The following is an 18,822-nucleotide window of genomic DNA, read 5'->3' on the forward strand; positions in this document are numbered from 1 at the left end:
GTCGGGAGGAACGCCAATCACGGCTGGCTGCGAGGGGAGGATGGGTGGGGCGGGAGGGACCGCGATGTGGCCCGCCCCCCGTGTCGGTTGGGCCTGCACCGCCCCTCAGGGCGTGCCCCGCCGCTGAAGGGTTGGGCGGGGTCGGTACGGGTAGGGGCGGGTTTAGTCTCGCAAGGCTGAGACGCCCTGGAGGCGGGGACGGCGATCAGCAGGAGCCGCAGCAGGACCCTCGTGAACGTCCCCGGTCCCCGCCGCCGCGTGACCCGCAGGCCCCCAGCCGGGGAGTGACCGGAGGCAGCGGGGCGCTCCTCAGCAGGGCCCCCTCCTTCCACCTGTGCTGCGGCGGCGCCCGCCCCTGCTCCCAGCACCCCTTGGTTGCCGTTCACGGCCATTTTTGGCGCGGGGATGCTTTTCCCCGTCCCGATTTTCGGCGCCAGAGCTGCATTTTGCAATGAGCTTTGCCTCCGAAGTGCCACACCAACTGACGTTTGCACGTGCAGATGGACTTTCTTTCAATGCATTCTTGCATCCTAGAAAGACAGTCCCTGTTCTAGGTACACCGACGCTTTTTATCCAAATACATGATTGCGGGAATTATTTATGCCGCAAGTTTAGTTCATTGACAGCTTCTTCTTGAAAACACTTCTGTGTGCTGGTAACTATAAAACCAAGCATGTCGAGTTTAGTGTCATTGGACCAACCAGAAAGTAGCTGAAAAGATCTTGAAAGAGGCGGGGTGCTGGCTGTAAGGAGAGAATTAAGTGATCATCTGAGGCAGGTCTGTGAGACAGCTGTAAGGAGGAGAAGGGGGAAAAGAAGACGTTCTAGAGCGCTTTTATTCCAGATTATTTTGTAGATTAAAAGATAAATGTGCAGTTCCTGCTGAAGTAAAAATCTTAACAACGGTATTAAGTATTTGCATAATTCAATAGCTTTCATAGCTTCCAAGATGAGTATTAGATAAATAGATGTGAATGTGGATTTCTTTAGTTGTGATTATGCATAGAAGCTCCTTTATGCTATGGTCTTTTCAGCCACGTGGCTAAATGTAGTTACCACTAATCTAAACATCAACATATCTTAACACCGTGCAAAACAATTTTTCAGGTATTTTGCAGGAAGAAAGAGAAAGGTAGCTCTGAAATCTACAGCTGTACTGTTTCAAACAGTGTAACTCTATCCCTGTGTGAGTTCCAAACCTGGCCAAGAGCTGACTTTATGTAATACTGAAAAAAGAAACAGTTTTCAGGAACTATTTAGGTAGGAGAGGGTAAATCTGGACACCAGGATTCCTTTTAAAAATATATTTAAAATATATATATTAAAATATATTTATGGGAATTTCTATGTTTCACAAATGACTTGCTTCCGTGGCTGAAACACCATACGGATTATTTATGTACACCTTGCTATTTACTCCTACTGGAGTCATAGCATGACATAAGGGTTGTCAGGCATTTCTCTGGATTAAACCTTACTTTCTTTGGGGCTATATATGAAGGCAATGCAATATGTGTGCAATAGACAGGGGTATGAAATAAACAGGAAGGAATGAAGGGGATATGTATTCATGGGATGGCAAGATTATTCACGAGGACTGCTCTGAAACTGCATTTAAATGTCACCTTGTTGTCAGAGGTGAAGCTCTCTCTCTGCCCACCAGCACCACACACCAAATCAGCTGACAGGCCATGGATTGTTTTTGCAGGAAACGAGCCAGAGCTGGACTCCTCCAAGCACGAGGCAGAGGCACACGCTGCTGTGGGACGGCACCACATGGGAGGCAGAGCTTGGCTGGGTATGCAGTGGGGCTAACGAGGAAGGGAGTTGGCCAGGAGTACTTTACAGATTTTTCCGTTTTTTTTTTTTTTCTCCTAGGATTGGCAAGACCCCAGGGTTGTCTTTTACCCAGGATACCCTTGTATTTCAGTAAACTAATTCAGGATTAATAATTCTTTTTGTGGCTGTGTGCCCAGTGAAATGCTTCTGCAACCAATGACAGCCCAAAGTACAGCAGAGCTGGCTGATTAGGCAAATACGTACTTGCAAACTTGATCATCATTTGTTACTTGCTATGGCTGTCTGATTCAAGATCCAGGACTAGAATTAAGCTAAACTGTATATTAGGCCAGATCCTTACTTTACACAGCTGGGGGCTTTTGCACAGACTTGAGAGGTCTTGAGTGGAATCCGGCATGATCCTGCCTAGACCTGCAACATTTCTGACAGGGTTTGCATTGGTGGTGGTCTCCGAGTGAAAGGAGAGTGGCATGCACTTATCTTGGGATAGCTCGGACCTGGTATGGGTGTGGAGAATTCGTGAGGGCAAAGTGACCATCCTCCCGTGGCTTGGGCTGATCCTCGGGGAGCACAAAGGTGAATTTCTGCAGGAGAGTGGTAAAGAAGATAAAGAGCTCCATCCTGGCCAGCTGTTCCCCCAGGCAGGCACGGCGACCTGCAAGAGAGGGAATAGAAAGTGTCTGTGACAGAGGACATTAAACCACACTGGACTCTCCATGGGAGGAGCAGATCACCCCTCCTGCCACGCCTCTGACTTGCAGCTGTATCCTCCCCTCAGATTTACCTGCTGAGAAAGGCAGGAAGGCCTCTGGTTTCACAAACTGCCCGTTAGCATCCAGGAAGTGTTCGGGGTAAAACTCGTTTGGCTTCTCCCAGAATGCCTCATCTTTCAACACGGAAGACAAGTTTGTGATGATTGTTGTTCCCTGCGCACCTCCACCGGAAGAAACAACTTACATGAGAACAGCAGCATTATCTTGGCACAACAGATCACTGCTGGTCCCTCTTTGGTCCGTGTCTCCCATCTAATAGCAACCATCATTGGGTGCTTCAGAATAAGACACCAATCTCCTCTTCTGTATCTTATTTAAAACAGGGGTAAAGCAGGGCACTTTTCCATTGACATAAAGTACCTGCCCTATGCTCTGAAGCACCTGAACTTTTGCATTTTGTATCCTTACAAAGGCCACTGCATGCAAATGCCGATTTCATGGTTACACAGTGGAAATGGCCTCTGCTGCTCAGATTCTCCTGGACCTGTTTTATAGCTGGAGAAGAAAAGCCAACTGAAATGCTTCAAAGCCCAATTTTCACTGGGGCCACGGGAAATTGCAAAGCTCTCCCATTTCACATGTCAATGTTCTAAGCTACAGGAGATATCTCAAAGCTAAAAAAAAAAAATACCAGGTTTGCATTGCTACCAGGGCAGCTACCTGTCACAGTGGCAGCAGACTGAATGCCAGTGGCGTTTGAATAGCTTCAGAGATTAGAGTTTTAACTAACACCATCTTAGGAAAGCCAGGAAGCTGGTGTCCTCTGCCTCCAGAGAGCCCGTTACGCTCTGTTACTTTCTCCTTCCAACACAAGCAGGGCAGTGGGTGTCACAGCTCATCAAAAGCAAAGCAAACCTTTCCGCTGAGCTGCCACTGCATTTGGGTTCCCACACAACCAGCACAAACCTAGAGCACGAATGTGACCATCTGTCTGGTCTTAGCATTTCAAAATGTCCTACTTCAGTGCTTGCCACTGACTGTGATTTGGGGCTGGAAATGCAACACTGCAGAGTTGCATGGGGTCACCCGCACCCCAGGCCTGGCACCTGCACAAGGGGAGGATGCTGCGTTGCCTATCTGGCCACGGTCACCTTGGGAATGAAGAAGCCTTGCAGCTCGGTGCCCCGGTACGTCATGTGAGGTAGTCCAATAGGAACGACATCCCCATAGCGTTGCACTTCGTGGATAACAGCATTGGTGTAGGGCATGCTCACTTGGTCCTCCATGGTGGGTGATCTGTCTCTGCCAATCACCTCATCAATCTCTGCCTGGACCTTACCTGAAAGCAGCACAGCTAAGGAATTAGAGCGCCCTTAGATAAGCAGAAGGGGCTTGTAGAAGCAGTAGGAAAGCCAGTGGCATGAGATTGGTAGACACTGGGTGAGAGCAGGACAAACAGTTAAAGAAAGGAACAGAAACTAGAGGGGAATGCATTTGTTTTCAGTTGCTCAGAGCCATCTGTACAACTATTCTTTGTGCACAGTGTCTTTAACAAAGGTCTTATGACTCAACATGCTGCCTTACCCCTCCTTTATGCGCTGGAAGGATACCTGGGCATGCAGCGTTAGAGAATTAGAACAGATTAGGATCTATTCCAAATACAGAAAGGCGGGTACTCTGGCCACTGGAAGTCCTCAAGTAGCCTTCAAAATGAAGGAGAGAGCAAACCTGCCCTTTCAACTCCACTCTTTTCATCAGGGCTTCCCAACACTGGGTCCTACCAGAACAGCTATGTGTGGGACATGTTTCTCCTGGTTTCTGCTAGACCAACAATCACCAAAGCTGTTCCTCACTGCAAAAATCCTGAAATCATGGAGAGCAGATGTAAAGTCTCCTCAGAAAAATTAGGGTTGAAGGGAACACCACACCTCTGCCTGTCCTCCTCTCACTTACTCTGTATTTCTGGGTGGAGAATCATGTACAGAAATGCCCACCGGAGGGTGGTGGAGGTGGTCTCAGAACCAGCTGCCAACAGGTCTGAAGTCACCAGACGAAGGTTGTTATAGTTGAAACCACTCTCTTCAGCCGCCTTACCCTGCAGAGAGCAAACAAGTTGGAGCTGGGGTACTTGCTGGGTGAGAAGACCATTGTTCCAGAAAAGTACTGAGAAGCGCTAGATCCATTTTTACTGACCAAGAAATTCATTGGGAAAGTAAAGCACACCAAGGCAATGGTCTGTATGTGACTGATGTAGTTTGGTTACCCTGTTACCTCCTGTATTTGAAGGTCATCAGTCACCTCCTGTATTCCACGAGCTGAACGCTACACTGGCCTTCAGGACAAAAGTGAATGCCTTGTACTGTCAACTCAAACAGCAGGCCCCTGCCACTTGCCATCATGTCCTCCCCCAGAGGAGGTGGAACACGGTTATTCAGGTTTTATCATATCATAAAACCCACACAGTAAAGAGGAGGCTGCATTGATGTGGCAAATGCAAAATTAACAGTATTTTGAGGAGGTTATCTATAGCTGTGCATTACAGATTTTTGCTGCTTCTGCCCTGCTATTTTCTTAGAATAAAAAGAAAAAAAAATCAGGGTATCATTGCTGCCTATTAAGTCTGCAGCACCAATTTCAGCAAAACTGGTCTCTCATCCAAATGCTAATTGAGCTCAAATTTGTTAGCATATGAGATATGACAAGCTCTCTGCATGAGTTCATCTGCTTGTCTTTTCTAATCCTCTTTATACTTTCCTTTCCTAGGGACTAGCTTCTGATAAGTTATTCTGTATATTTTGATGCTGTTGTAATATGGATGGCAATTAATAAGGCATTTAAGACTCAACTGTTACTCCAATAAAAGATCTCTAGCAAGGGAGCAAATGGGCTGACCTGACCAAAGTTAACCCAGGAGAGGGATTTATCAGACTGACTTATCAGGGGACCATGGTGAACAGAAGAGAGATGTGACAAGTGGCAACATGGTCAGGCTTACATCCACCCCAAACAGTACTGCTCAGTGCAGAGTAACAGAGGTCATGTTGCTCTGCACATGCGAGCTGGCGGGGGGCTAACGCGTGGACTGGAGGTGCCCAGCACCCACGGCACAGCAGGGGTCGTTATGCAGAGCAGCAGTCCAGCCTGAGGACTCGGATGGCGGAAGCAATCTGCAGGCAGAATTTGCTACTGTTGCTCATCTGGCACTTGAAATTGTGCAGAAACGTGGTGGATGGATGGGCTGATGCAAGTACCTTTGATCTTATACTGACTTCATGCCTGACTAAATCAAAGGAAAGACTCCATTTCAGTGAGGTTCAGATGTAGGCCTTCATCTGATCTGTAGGGAGCTAGATCTTAGCAAGCAATTCAAAGACGTGTATCCCAAAGGAGATGCTATCTTTCCAAGCCATAACTTGGTTTAAAGGCAGGCTACAAACTGGGCAATGATACTAAAAAGCCAGTCTGTTGCGGCAGTTGTGTAACCGATTTTGAGACATCAGTCATTAAGACACTGGCATACACAGAATCATGCATCTTTACTTGTCCCCTGGCGCAAACTTAGAAATATTAGTGAACTCGCAATTATTGCATTTTAAATGCTTTCAAAATGGTGTAGGCTGGAAAGATGGGAGTTGCTAGACTCTGAGGGGAATGTGAAGGTAGAAAATGGGAACAAGAACATCAGCAGATAATACGGTCTCTTAAGACAATAAAAGAGGTTACAGCATGAAGAAGTTAACACCTTTCTTCGCAATATACAACATGGAATGAAAAAGAAGGAAATTAGTAAGAGGTTTTATACAGCTTTATGAGGAAAGTCAGCTTTTATCAACAAGCTTAAACAGGCAGAGGAATTTCCCCTGGATCCTGAGGTTCTGCTGGTGTCACCCTACCTTCTCCATTTCCTTTAAAAATGCGTCAGTGAAATCTCGGGTGTAAGTAGGGTTCCAGGTCGCCAGGTGCTTATCTATGAGCACATCTATGAAGTCTATGTATGCCTTTTGCCCTCGAAAGACTTTCTGTGGCACTCCCGGGATGCGCAGCAAAATGGGCACCACATTAAGAAGCTGGGATGTCAGAACCAGAGAGGGAGGGAGAGAGACAGAGAGAAGATATTATGTGATGCAAAAAGAAAAATAATGAAAACACAACACTCTCAAGCAACATAGGGCAGCTTCTTACAGATCACATTACACTCTTGGTTTACCTGAGGCAGGAATCCAGCTTCTTCATTCAAGGAGTTTTCAAACAAATGTAACAGCTTCTTGAATGTCTCATCACCATAGTTGAAACGCTCTCCATAGATGGTGGTGCAGATCACGTTGCAGACTGCATTATTTACTAGAAAACGTAAATCGAAAGGACGACCTAAAGATAGAAATGGAGACCAAGCAATAAAGCTAAGCAACACCAAGCTGTTGAACCTCAGCTGTCGGCAATGAGAATACACAAATGCCTCCTTGACTCCTTCAAGTGAGAAAGCCCCCAGACACCACTCAAGGTACAAATGCATCATACTAGGAAGTGAGTATCTTCCCATCTTATACTACTATTTGGTCAATTTTTGTTTAAAGGAGAAAACTCCCAAGAAAAGCTGAGTTGCAGGGTTGTTCTTTGACTTGACAGATAACACTTCACTTTGTGTCTAGATGACAAGCGATGTGCTGTGAAAACTCTCAGCTGCACCTTTATTGCATGTGATAGTATGTTCCACTATAAAGGCAGTAGTTACCCAGCTCTGGGAATAATTATATTTTACCTCTTTATTTCTATTTATTTCCTATTTGTTTCCTGTTTCAAATGAATTAGTGTTACAGTAGCCCCACTGTGTAAAGCAGAAGTGGCTTCAAGGTAGAGCAGGGTCACTAATGCATGTAGACTAGAAACACTGCATTTGCTGAGGAAGAGAGCACTGCATGCAAATGAGAGTGGCTGTAGCATTACTCCTCTCTCTGCATCACTGTATTGCCTTTTTCTATGATACCCCCATCCTTCTGAATGTGACAAACCTTCTTCAGCATTGACTGCAGAGCACAGAAATCCCACTTCCTCCGTCACTCGCTCCTCCAAGGACTTCTTTCCCATCCCAAAGTTCCTCAAGGTAGAGAGTGTGAATTTCCTTATCTCCCTCCAGATGTGGCCATATCTTGCTACAACAATCCCTGGAATTATGGATGAGCAAGAAATGTCAGTTTGCTAGAGAACAGCGGATGTGAGGTTGGAGGTTCAGGTCTGTGCAGATAGATGAAAAGAGTCTGATCTTGTACAGCTTGTTCAAACAGCAATTCTGAAAACGGATTACTGCACCTTCTAATGCATGTGCATGGCTAGCGAAGGTGGAGGAGGGATTCAACGAGAGCAACAAGTGCTGCTAAGGAGGAAGGAATCACTCCTCCCAAACCGTTCAGCATTGCACCCTTAGCTTGTGTGAACTGGGTAACAGCTTGTGCCGCTGCACAGGAGCTGGAGAACGACATGCATGTAGTGTATGAACATAAGCAGTAATCCCTGGGTGTCAGGAGCTACCAGCTCCAACGCTGGCAGGAAAGTTGTACCACTGATAGTGTCCTAACACTGCTGAAAAGGTGTGTGCTAGCACCTGGAGCTGAACTACAACCACTAAGGGGAGACCCCTTTTCATCAAATCTGATTTTGTCACCACCAAAGGCTGGCAGACATATGAGATTGACTAGAGGGACATGAGCAGGTGGTACCGTACTAAGAAAATCTTCCATCTACCCATCATCTACCCATTCCTCCCTGTGCTAGTGCCAGTGGGGAATGTCCATTTCCAAGAGACTTGCCTTCAGATTTATTTCCGTAGCCTAGATGTTCATATACTGGGAAGTATGGCCGGTCAGCAAAGTCCTCTGATCTGTGGACCAGGGCTTCCTTCACTGTTTTATACCCATTCAGTACTACCAGGTTTGTCCAACAATTCTGGAGACTGAAGATGTTTCCGAACTTCTTGTGAAGCTGCCAAAATAAAAAAGTACATCCCTGAAAATGAGCTGAATGTAAAGTAAAAAATATCACCATATCCTTCCTTAGGGCCTTTACTATTTAATGATTTTTTTTGAGGTGCTTTTATTAGGAGACCTTCAGCTGATCTATGACCTATGTCTTTGCAGTGCAACAGCTTAGAGCGGTGCCAAACAGCAGCTGAAGGAGGGATCAATGCTCTATGAGTGAAAAGATTTAGACTATACCTATCCTGGCCAAACTGTTGCCATGACCATTGTGCAAGTATTTTGGATTTTGTCTGACAACACAAGGTCAAGAACATTGTTGGGGATTTTCAAAGGCTGCACGCTCAACAACAAATTATTTCATAATACTTGCATTTATTTTGATTTGAAAGATTAGGCAAGTTTTAAGTTAGTCTGCTTCTGCTAGAAAGAAATATTGATGTTAAGGTGGTATGTAATATTTTTTTTTTTAATATCCATTTGTTCCTAAAGATCTACCCAGAGCTTGGTTCCCAGAAACACAGTTGGAAGAGGCAATTCCACACTGGAGTTTCAGGTCAATGTTCTCCCTAAAAGGAGCATACACTTCTAGTAAGACTGGGAATGGGCACACACCCTACAGTTGTTGTGATCTATAAGAGATGTAATACTGACAGCAGGATGGCTACACAGGTAAGCCTGTCAGCCATACACCCACCATGGGAGCTTGCCATGGAGCTAAGTCTCCTCCAGGTAAACAAGTCCTTTGACTGGACATGGACTCCTGGGAAGGCAGGTCGAAGCTCCCCTGCCTGTCAGTAACACTGAACAAAGTGTTTGGGAGCATGTTGTTGTAACATGGTGCAAGAGTAGCAGTGCCCCAGAGACTGTGCTCTGTTTTCTTGTTCTTTTTTAATTTTTTGTTGTTGTTGTTGTTAAAAAGCTAAGTGTCTTTCTTCATTTCCACACTGTAGCAAAGCAAGGAAGTGAAGTACTTAAGACTATTAGCAGTGGGGTGGGAAAGGGAATTAGCACTTCACTGGCACTAGAAATACATCATTAAAAGCAATTACTGGTCAAGATTGTGGTTAGCATGACCCTGACGTGATGCGATTTGAAAATGGTAATCTTTTGGACTATATGCAAGCAAATAATACAAATGCTATATTTAGTTTCTCCATTTGGCAGATTTTGGACAGACAGCTGAACAGTGCCAGCCCAGAGAAAAGGCCTTTAGAGTTTGCAAACTGAAGCACAAAACCCCTGTGGTTTATCTGCTGCAAGCTGTGCTGTGCTTTTCCTTTGAGAAAAGCTAAGCCCTGACTTTGAATAGGAACACTACTGAGATTTTGGGCATTGCTGCTGGGGCAAATCCCACAAGCTGATCCCTTTAACTGAAACTGTCACATGCCTGTTGGCGTGCTTAATTAACTTGCAGGGAAGTCTGCCATTCCTGCAGCCACACCCCCAGCCCTCAGGTATGTGCTTGTCTTCTCTTGTTTGCACATCTCCCTGTTCCCTTGCCCCCACACCTGCCCACACGTTAAGTCAGTGGCCAGCTCTACAGTAGAGCAAGTGTCATCTATCACTGGGGGCACAACAGCATTTCCCACTGAGCTCACACAGAGATTGAGAGATGGAGGCTGGCAAGTGTTGGTGTGTGATTATCTATTTATCTGTATGCACCAAGTTGGTGTCCTTCGGCAGTGACTTGCTTCATCCTGGGCTTTGGAGAGGGCATTGCCCCTTAGCTTTGTGCAAGGGTAGATTGTGCCAGGGTGTCCCCATCCCTCCAGGGCCCAGGGTCATGTGAGGGGCACTTCGTTTCAGGGGCCAGCACTCACCTGGTTGAAGGAGAGGTGCGGGTTGCGGAAGTCAACGTACAGCATGGTCCCAATGAATGGCAGCGACACTGGGCCTGGTGGGTAATGGCTCCACTTCTTCCTGCGCTTCATGAAGTCAAGAAGTAAAGTAAAGACTGTGAGAAAAACTCCCAGTATAGAGATGTTGCTCCAGCAGGATGACAGCTGGGAGCCTAGCCACAGGAGCAATGCCATTTCAAAGCCTGTCTACTCCTTGGTCTTCCAGTTTTGCCCCAAGACTGTTTCTGCCTCCTTTTGCCTCTTCTCTTCTCTTCTCTTCTCTTCTCTTCTCTTCTCTTCTCTTCTCTTCTCTTCTCTTCTCTTCTCTTCTCTTCTCTTCTCTTCTCTTCTCTTCTCTTCTCTTCTCTTCTCTTCTCTTCTCTTCTCTTCTCTTCTCTTCTCTTCTCTTCTCTTCTCTTCCCCAGGCAGCTGTCGTCTTTTCCTTGCTTTCTCTTCTTCGCCACACTCTGTTTTTCTGTCTCCCTGCTTCTCTCTCCCTGCAGTTGCTGGCCTGTGAATGTGGGACTTGACTCAAAGCCAAAGCTCCTCCTCTGCTCAGCTCAGCCTTGGGGGAGTGGTGATGAGGGTCATCCCTCCTCTTCTTCCTCCTCCTCCTCCAAAGCCAGAGCTCAGAGGCCACTTTGTCCCTGCTGATGGTACTCTGCAGCACCTGCAGTGCTCTGAGGGCTCCTGCAGTGGTGCCCTTCGTGGAGCAGGCCTGGGTGAGGTCCAGGTGTTTGGTTGCCCTCTCCCACAGCCAAGGTGCAGTTGCAGGGAGAAGCAGCTCCTAAACAAAAACTGTCCAGGTTTCTGTTCGCAAGACTGAGTTCTACTGGAGCTTGAGAAAGCTCAGATTAGGTCAAGTTTCCCCTTACAGAAAGCACTTGTCACAGAACTTTGCCTAAAATGGTGACCTGAGACTTTAAAAATTATTTACATTTTCGGGAATAACGATCTTTATCCAACTCCAATTATCAGTCAGGACAGTGACCTTGATCTTTGTAGAATACAGCTCACTTACAAGGGAGGAAGCACATGTATTGCAAGGAGCCTCGAATTTCCAGCCTTTGGGGCTGCAGTAATGCAAACACAGTTACGGAAATAGTCAAAGTATTTCCTAAAACAGCACAGCTATGTGCTCCTGGCATCACTGCCATCAGAGATCAATAAAGCTTGCTCTTATGACAGTTAGTTCTAGATAAAAAGAAGCAGTAAACCCATCACAGTTTGATCTGTGATCTCAGTGTGATCAGAGAAAAGCTCCTAATGGAGCAATTGCTGCAACAGTGATGGAGAGCTCAGGCTGCAAAGTGATGCACCTGCAAAGACTGTGCAGTCAACTCTGGTGTGCAGCCAGGGCCTCAAAATGCCCCTTGCTCAAAAAGGCACCTAAAAGCTCATTATCTGTGTACAGAGGTGCCCTCTCTGGAGTCTTTACAGCATGACCCTGCACATCCCTTGTGAAAGCATCATGACTCAGCGTTCATCTCTGGTATCTGTAAACAAACATATGCAGCATGAGAAACAACCAGGGAAATTACTAGCACCCACACAACTGCAAAATTATGATTCCTTTTGGATTACAGAGGCACGGTGGGATAGTTCACGTGGCTGGAGAGCTGCCATAGATGGATACAGGCTTTTCAGGAAAGACAGGCTGGAAAGGGTGAGGAGCGTTTGTGCTTTATGCAGAGGGGTGCCCAGAACTTTGCCGTGGGACAGGTGCTGAGCCAGCTGAGTGGTTCTGGGCAAGGAGAAGGTGACAAAGCAACATGAGCAATGTTGTGGTAGGCACTCACTGCAGACTAGCCAGTCAAGGAGGAGAGAAAGTAAATGGAACCATCGCACACAATTACAGGCCTTAGGACTCAGGGGTGTACTTTAACTGGACGGGCTATATGATTGGGCACAATCCAAGTGTTTTCTGGAGTGTGCTGAAGACAGTCTCTTAACATAGGTGATTGATGAGACAACTAGGGGAGATGCTCTGCATTTGTTGTTCAGAACCAAGGAAGAATTGGTCCAGGACCTGGTAGTCAAGGGTAAGTTTGCCTGCAGCAACCACAAGACCGTGGAATATTAAATCCTGCAAGAAGTCAGCAGGACAGAGAGCATTACAGCCCTTGCCTTCAGGAGAGCAGATTTCACTTCATTCAGGGATCTGCTTGGCAGGATCCAAAAGGAAACTTCCCTGGAGAGCAAAGTGATGTTCTTCCAGGGCAGCCTCCTGAAAGCATGAGAGCAGTGAATGTCATTTATTACCTCGACTTTGGCAAAGCTTTTGACACCATCTCCCACAGTATCCTTGTAGCTAAATTTATGAGATACAGACTGGCAAAATAGATGATAAATTAGGTGGAAGATCGTTCAGACTGTGGAACACAAAGAGTCAGGGTCAGTTGTACAGAGCCCAGCTGGTGGCTGGTCTCTAGTGATGTCCTTTATGTATCCATATGGGGCTGGTAAAGTTTAGTGTATTTATTAACAACCTGAATGATGGGACAGAGAGCACTCTTAGCAAGTGCAGCCTGGGAGAGCCAACAAGAGCTGCAGTATGCTTGCAGGGTAGTTTGGGAGTTTGTTGGATTCTAAGTACCTACCACATTTCAAACAGCTCTGCTGCGAGGTCTTAGGAGACAGAGCTGTGACAGTCCTGTACTCAGAGGACTGGCTTGAGCAGGAGATGGCTGGGTTTTAAAAGGTGATCAAGGGCTTCCTCTCACACAAATTTTCATGACCCATGCTCTCAGATGACAAGTGAAAGATCGGAAATGTTGTCCCAAGAACGACAGTGGACATTTCCTGATCACCACACTGGTACAAGGATGTTACCCTGCAAGTTTCAATTTATTTTGAACTCCAAGTTTATGACTTCAGCTGAAAAATATCCACCTGGGTTCTTTCCTTTTTGCTCATCTTGGCTACAGCCAAAGGCTGTTGGACTCCCATCACTCACCTCCAGGCTGTCAGAAGGAGGGTTGATTGGAATTCAGGAAGTAGATTTACTTTTAAGGAACATTGCCTTGAAGGCCATCGGAAGAGTAACTCTCCAGCTGCTCTCCGTCCTGGGAGCTCGGCCTTGACACAAGGCGTCAAAACTGCAACCTGAGAAATGCACGAGCCTAAGAACAAAAATACTTTCTCTCCCTCTTCTTGCCCCATCCACCTTTCAAAAGGTCTCTGGACAAATGACCTTTTCCTCTATCCCGTTCAGGCTGCAAACTAGGCAACGCCTCCACTTTTGGTTAGTAGCTTGGACTGCTGTTCCTGCAAAGGATGGGAGCAGGTGTTATTGCTTAGGTAATTTCAAAAGAACAGTTTTCAAAGCAAGCAAAGAAACAATAGACAGCAAATCTCTTTCTGAGAGAGAGAAAGAGAAAAGGGTAATTATCCTTCTGAAGAGTGAAAGATGTTAATTTACATTTCTTTTCAGTAAAATATTTTGAGTGATTATTCAAGTCAGAGAAAAAATACCTCCAAATCCATACATACTAATTTTATCTAGCTGCAGCCCCGCTGGGCTGGGCGTGTGCCTTTGTGCACAGTCAATTAAGAGACCAGCTAAGCGAAGTTATAGAAGTTACATGCAGATGTTACTGTTCTTTGATTGGACAACCTGCAATACAAACAGAAAGGCAGCTTTAAGAAAAATCTTATTAATATTGCTTCAGAAGTAAGGTAATGCAAGAATTTCCTGCAGGATTTTAATTGAGCCTTTTTGTCCATATATTCCATAAGATCATCTTTAATTACTGTCTCATGCTATTTTTCCTTTCTGAAGGACCCTTCCTTTGTTCAGTGCACAGGATAGATGACCATCATTTACTAATCTTGTTTTAGTTCTAGCATTTGACTTCAAAGCCTATTTTGCCACCTGCTGTTCACACCCTGCCCAGAAGGGTGTTTTAGTTGGGCTTTTCCACAGTGGTCATCAACGGTTGTGTGGGTTCAGAGCAGGCAGTCTTTTGTACTCGCAGCGTCCCTGTGAGGTGCCACCAGTGCAGAAAATGGAAACATGAGTCCAGATGACCTTCTAAGTGTTGGTACCTAATAGGAAAAGGCTAGAAGCTGGTTTTGATGGCTCCTGACTACCACACACAGCTGTCCAGGACCCGTGCCTAGCTCCCGGCTGGAGTTGCAAGAAGCTGCTGCAGATCTTGCTGCAGAATCACAAGTTTGGCACCCCAGACATGAAGGTCATAGATTAGTGCCTGTTTATGAAAACTGCTGTTTCAGTAATTACCCAGCATCACATACTCATTCCTTCGCAGAGGTGCGGTGAGGATCTTTCAATGGCCAAAGAAACCCTCTTCCGTCTCTCCCTCTTTGCTTCAATACTGGATCCAGTCAGGAAGCACTGGTCACATAATATAATTATTTCCTTGAGCTTTCACGAGTTTTTAATCCAAATTGCAGCAGGCTGTCTGGCACTGTTAGATGGCTACAAACCTCAGCAATGTTTCACTCTGGAGGAGCAAAGCCTCTTGCAACAGCACAAATGGTCAGACTGATGCCTGCAGCTCTTGTTCCCTGGCTGTCCATCTCCCAGGCTACAGCAGAGCTGGAGTTGGTGGAGACCCCAGAAATCTTTCCTCTTCAGTGGCCTCTTCTGAGCCCAGAAAGCAGACTTTTTTGGTCCTTCCTCCACTTCCTTTTTTCCAGCCCACCATCTCTCTTTTGTCTGTTTTGCCTTCACTCGGGTGGCCTCTCCTCCCAGCCATTTCAGAGATGCAAGGGGGCAAGGGGGGCATGGAGGAGACCAGCTTCGCACTTGTCATTCACCCTTGCCAGCCTCCGGCAGCCAGCAATAACCACCACCTGCTCCATTCAGGCATCTCCATCTCTGGGGAATTTTAGCTGAAAAACTGAGAACTCTATCAAACACACGCAAACTGGTTTTCAAGTGCTTGTAACGTGGCCAAGTTTGAGCACAGTTTTAGAGAGCTGGTGCAATGTGTCTTCCTAACAGAAATCTGCCTCCTGCCAAATTTTGCGTGTAATGCTTCAAAGCATTAAACTGAGAAAGGAAAATATCACCAGAAATTTTTCTAATGGGTTAGGAGAAGGTCAGATAAACAATGGATTTCTAAGAACGATGTCAGCCATTAGAAAGGGATTAAAAAATTTTTGGCTGAATGTTCCCAAACAAATTTAGCCTGAGGCACAACCCCAACTCAGGAAATTGTAATCTCAGCCAGTTCATTGTGACTTTTTTGGCCTTCAGATCAGGTTTTATACATTGGAAGTACTTCTACAGCCTTAAGATGGACTGTGCTAACAGCTTGTTCATAATAAAGCAGTCAGCAGAACTGACTTCTTTATTATGAAAGCCAACTCTTTCATAGTTACTGTTACTATGACTTACTGCCAGCCTTCCCACGTTGCAAAGAAATCTGTTCTTCACGCTTTTCTTCTTTAAATTTCCTGTGGCTTCCTACTTTTTTTCCTATACAATCACAGCAGCTCACCTATCCCCAAAGCGAGCTGTAGTCGGACCTTGCTTCTTTCACCCACCCCATCTGACCCGATCCCATCCCCGTACATGTCCCTTGCTCTTAAAAAAGCCATGACTCTGAAATTGATACTGAAAGCAAAGCGGGTCTTGGGCCTCATTTTTCACCCCAGAGAGACAACTTTACGTGAATGCTGTAAGATGTCAAGGAGTCAGGCTCTAGTGACCGCTGCAGACAGCTTGGCAGTGTGAGCTGTGTAGTCGCTGCAGGCGTCAGCACCCAGATGAATAAAGCATCTGCTGAGATAAAGTTTGTTTTCTGAAACAACTTACCCCCAGACAAGCCTCGGATACTAAAGGCAAACTGAAATAAGAGCAGAATGGCTTTATCTTGACTTGGTACTTCACATAGTTTGAGATTATATTGAACTGATCTTGCACATACACCTAACACTGCCCAGTAAGTGTTTCAGAAAAAGACCAGCAGCAGTTGCCTTGACTCACACTGTCCTGTGAAACTGTCAGAAAAATATGGCTTATGCCCCCAATACCATAGGCTGTTGATTTGTCTTAGCTGCTGGTTTTGGTTCCTTGTTCTTTAAGCTTCTTGAGAGCTGTGAATGCATTTGTTTTCTTTTCATTTTTGGTTTAGTACTGATACCGTAGTGTTTTTCTTTGCTGTAAAGGGAGCATCCAGAGGAAATCTGGATGGAGGTACTGGCTAAAATCCCAGTGGTTTTTCCCCTCCTCCCCCATTATACGAGATGCATTTAAATCCATATGGGGAAACTCATCCTGCTTTCCTGAAGTGTGAGATCAGTGAGACACCTTTGAAAATAATGAGGTGATTAAATCCAGGTTTGAAAGCCAAAGAGTCAAAAGCATCTTGGTTTAGTTTCTGCCATTGATTTGCTCTGTGAGTTAGAGGCAAGCACTCAGCTGGCTGCTAACTTAGTTTCCTCACTTGTAAAATGTGTTTAATGGGGCTGTTTCCTCAGTTGTGATAAAACGTCTACAAATCTAGGTGCAAAGTACATTAATGAGGACTGATACCGTAATAATTACATAGCAAGGAGGCGGGTTGCCAAAGATTTCAGAATAGAGGCTAAAAAAGATAAAAAGTTAATTTGGAGACTTGCTTTTGTTCCAGGAAACATCTAACTCTGATCTTTTTCTTCTGGCAGAGGCAGTATTTCACAGGGAGCATTTTGCCGCCGTTTCTGTGAGTTGGATAGTTGGGGGTGCTGTTTTTTCGTACTTAGGTCCTCAATTCAGTTATTTATGAATTAAAATAAAAAGGGAAGCTAATCTGGCTAAAAAGAGAATTCCATTTTTGCCTGTGCTTATGGCACTCAGGAGAAGACAGAATAACCTTCGGTGATGCTGTCTCCTAGTAGGTAGGTCAGATTTCAGGTTTCAGTGACAGTTCTCTCTCTTTTAACTCCAAGCTCATTAGCCTGTTTCTGATGTCTCCTGAACATCCCTGGCTTCCCAGGAAAGCATTCAGAGCTACGTGTGCTCAGCACATCTCAGAAAGAAGAGGTGAAGAGAGGCACTACTTCTCCAAAATACTTGCTGTTACAATTTCCTTAGAGTCCATAAAGGTAGAAGTGACTACCTCTGTTCACATCACCTTGCTCCTGGCTTCGTGACTGTGATTGCTCCAACGGTGAGAGTAAAAATACTGTTGAGCTGGTAGAGCGGCACATTACCTACTTCGTCTGTTTAAGCGCAGGCTCAGAGTGATGCCACAGTGGTTATTTCGGTGCATGCTGTCGGCTCCCGCCTCACTCAAGTTACGCAGCCATTTTCAACGTTGTGAGCACGTGCGGTTGCTCAGCTCAGGACCCCCTTTCTCCCCTCATGCCGCCACATTTTCAGAGCTTATTTTTACAGAGAAGCTTGTGTTAGCTGACGTGTCTCTGTATGATAAGGTGTGCAGACACGGTCTTTTTGTGTTTTTGCCTTAGGCTAGGTCTGGTAGGTACAGTGGATCCCACAGAAACAGTAGAGCCATACCTAGTTTGCAGCCCGGCTGTGCTGGTCTCTACAGAGAGATGAGTGTAGGTATCTGCTCCTCAGGACTTAAACTAAGACAAAACTGCAGGGGAACTAAAATGCAGGTCATCAAACACCTGAGCGAACTGAGCCCCGTCACTTTTGCCAGTCTGGGCTCAGACTGCCATTGCGAGGGGCGCAGACCACCCTCCGTAGCTCTAGCAAAAAAGTTGCAGGCAGAAGCGACACTGCAATTTTCCCCAGGTTTAAAGGACGGCGAATGCAGGCTCAGTGCATTTGCATGAACTTGGATGCTGCTATAGCTATTTATTAACCTAGCGTAGCACCAAGTAGAGGCACTCGCTGCTGTGCGGCTGGGTGTGCGCCTCGCGGGTGGTGGGAAGTACCTGCAGGTTGGGCATGCCACAGGCACATCTGAGTCGCAGGGCAGGGACAGCACTGGGGACGTGGTTCCCACTGCCACAATAAAAGCGACATGAGCCCAGCTGGCGCCCCACGGCAGGTCCTGACCAGAGAGTTTTCTATCCCTGCAACAGGCTGACAGCAGGCTGCCGAGGGATCCTCCTCCAACCACTAAAAACCACATGACTTCTCCCGGCAACCTGCAAAAACCAAGACACCTCTCTCTTTGTTCACTAACAAACTGGCGCAAATCCCAACAATCTCAACGCTCGTATCTCACTCCCAGGCACCTGAGCAGCTTCAAGGGGCAGGAATTAATCCTAAGATAGAGAAAAAATACTGACTGATAGAGAAATCCAGAGAGAGAAGGGAAGAAATGGAAAACACAGCATGGTCTGGAGAACAGACTGTCGCTGGCAAAGGCGCATGTACTGGCAGGGCAGGCTTAACTGGAGAAGAAAATGTGACTGCTGCTCACTGGGTACAAATTGACAATTGTTCTGTCAAGCAATTCATGATCTCCTGAATTCTGCAGTTCAGCAGTCCGTTAAGGCAGCAGAAGACGATGAGCTGAAGAACTTACAGCTATTCTATTAGGAAACTATAAATAACTTTAACAGCAAAAA

The 18,822-nt window shown here is 46.0% G+C and overlaps 1 protein-coding gene across 1 annotated transcript; it reads right to left on the reverse strand.

The window, feature by feature from the left end:
- Positions 1–818: 818 nt before the first annotated feature.
- CYP2D6 (cytochrome P450 family 2 subfamily D member 6) lies at positions 819–10,861 on the reverse strand. The gene is made up of 9 exons (XM_075078540.1): positions 10,306–10,861; positions 8,318–8,489; positions 7,523–7,675; positions 6,721–6,881; positions 6,407–6,580; positions 4,467–4,608; positions 3,665–3,852; positions 2,585–2,726; positions 819–2,455 (listed from the first exon to the last, which is right to left on the reverse strand). The coding sequence occupies exons 1-9, from the start codon at positions 10,516–10,518 to the stop codon at positions 2,277–2,279; spliced, it is 1,524 nt and encodes a 507-aa protein (XP_074934641.1). The 5' UTR covers positions 10,519–10,861; the 3' UTR covers positions 819–2,276.
- Positions 10,862–18,822: the final 7,961 nt, after the last annotated feature.

Source organism: Phalacrocorax aristotelis, chromosome 1, assembly GCF_949628215.1.
Source record: "Phalacrocorax aristotelis chromosome 1, bGulAri2.1, whole genome shotgun sequence".
Lineage (NCBI taxonomy): Eukaryota > Metazoa > Chordata > Aves > Suliformes > Phalacrocoracidae > Phalacrocorax > Phalacrocorax aristotelis.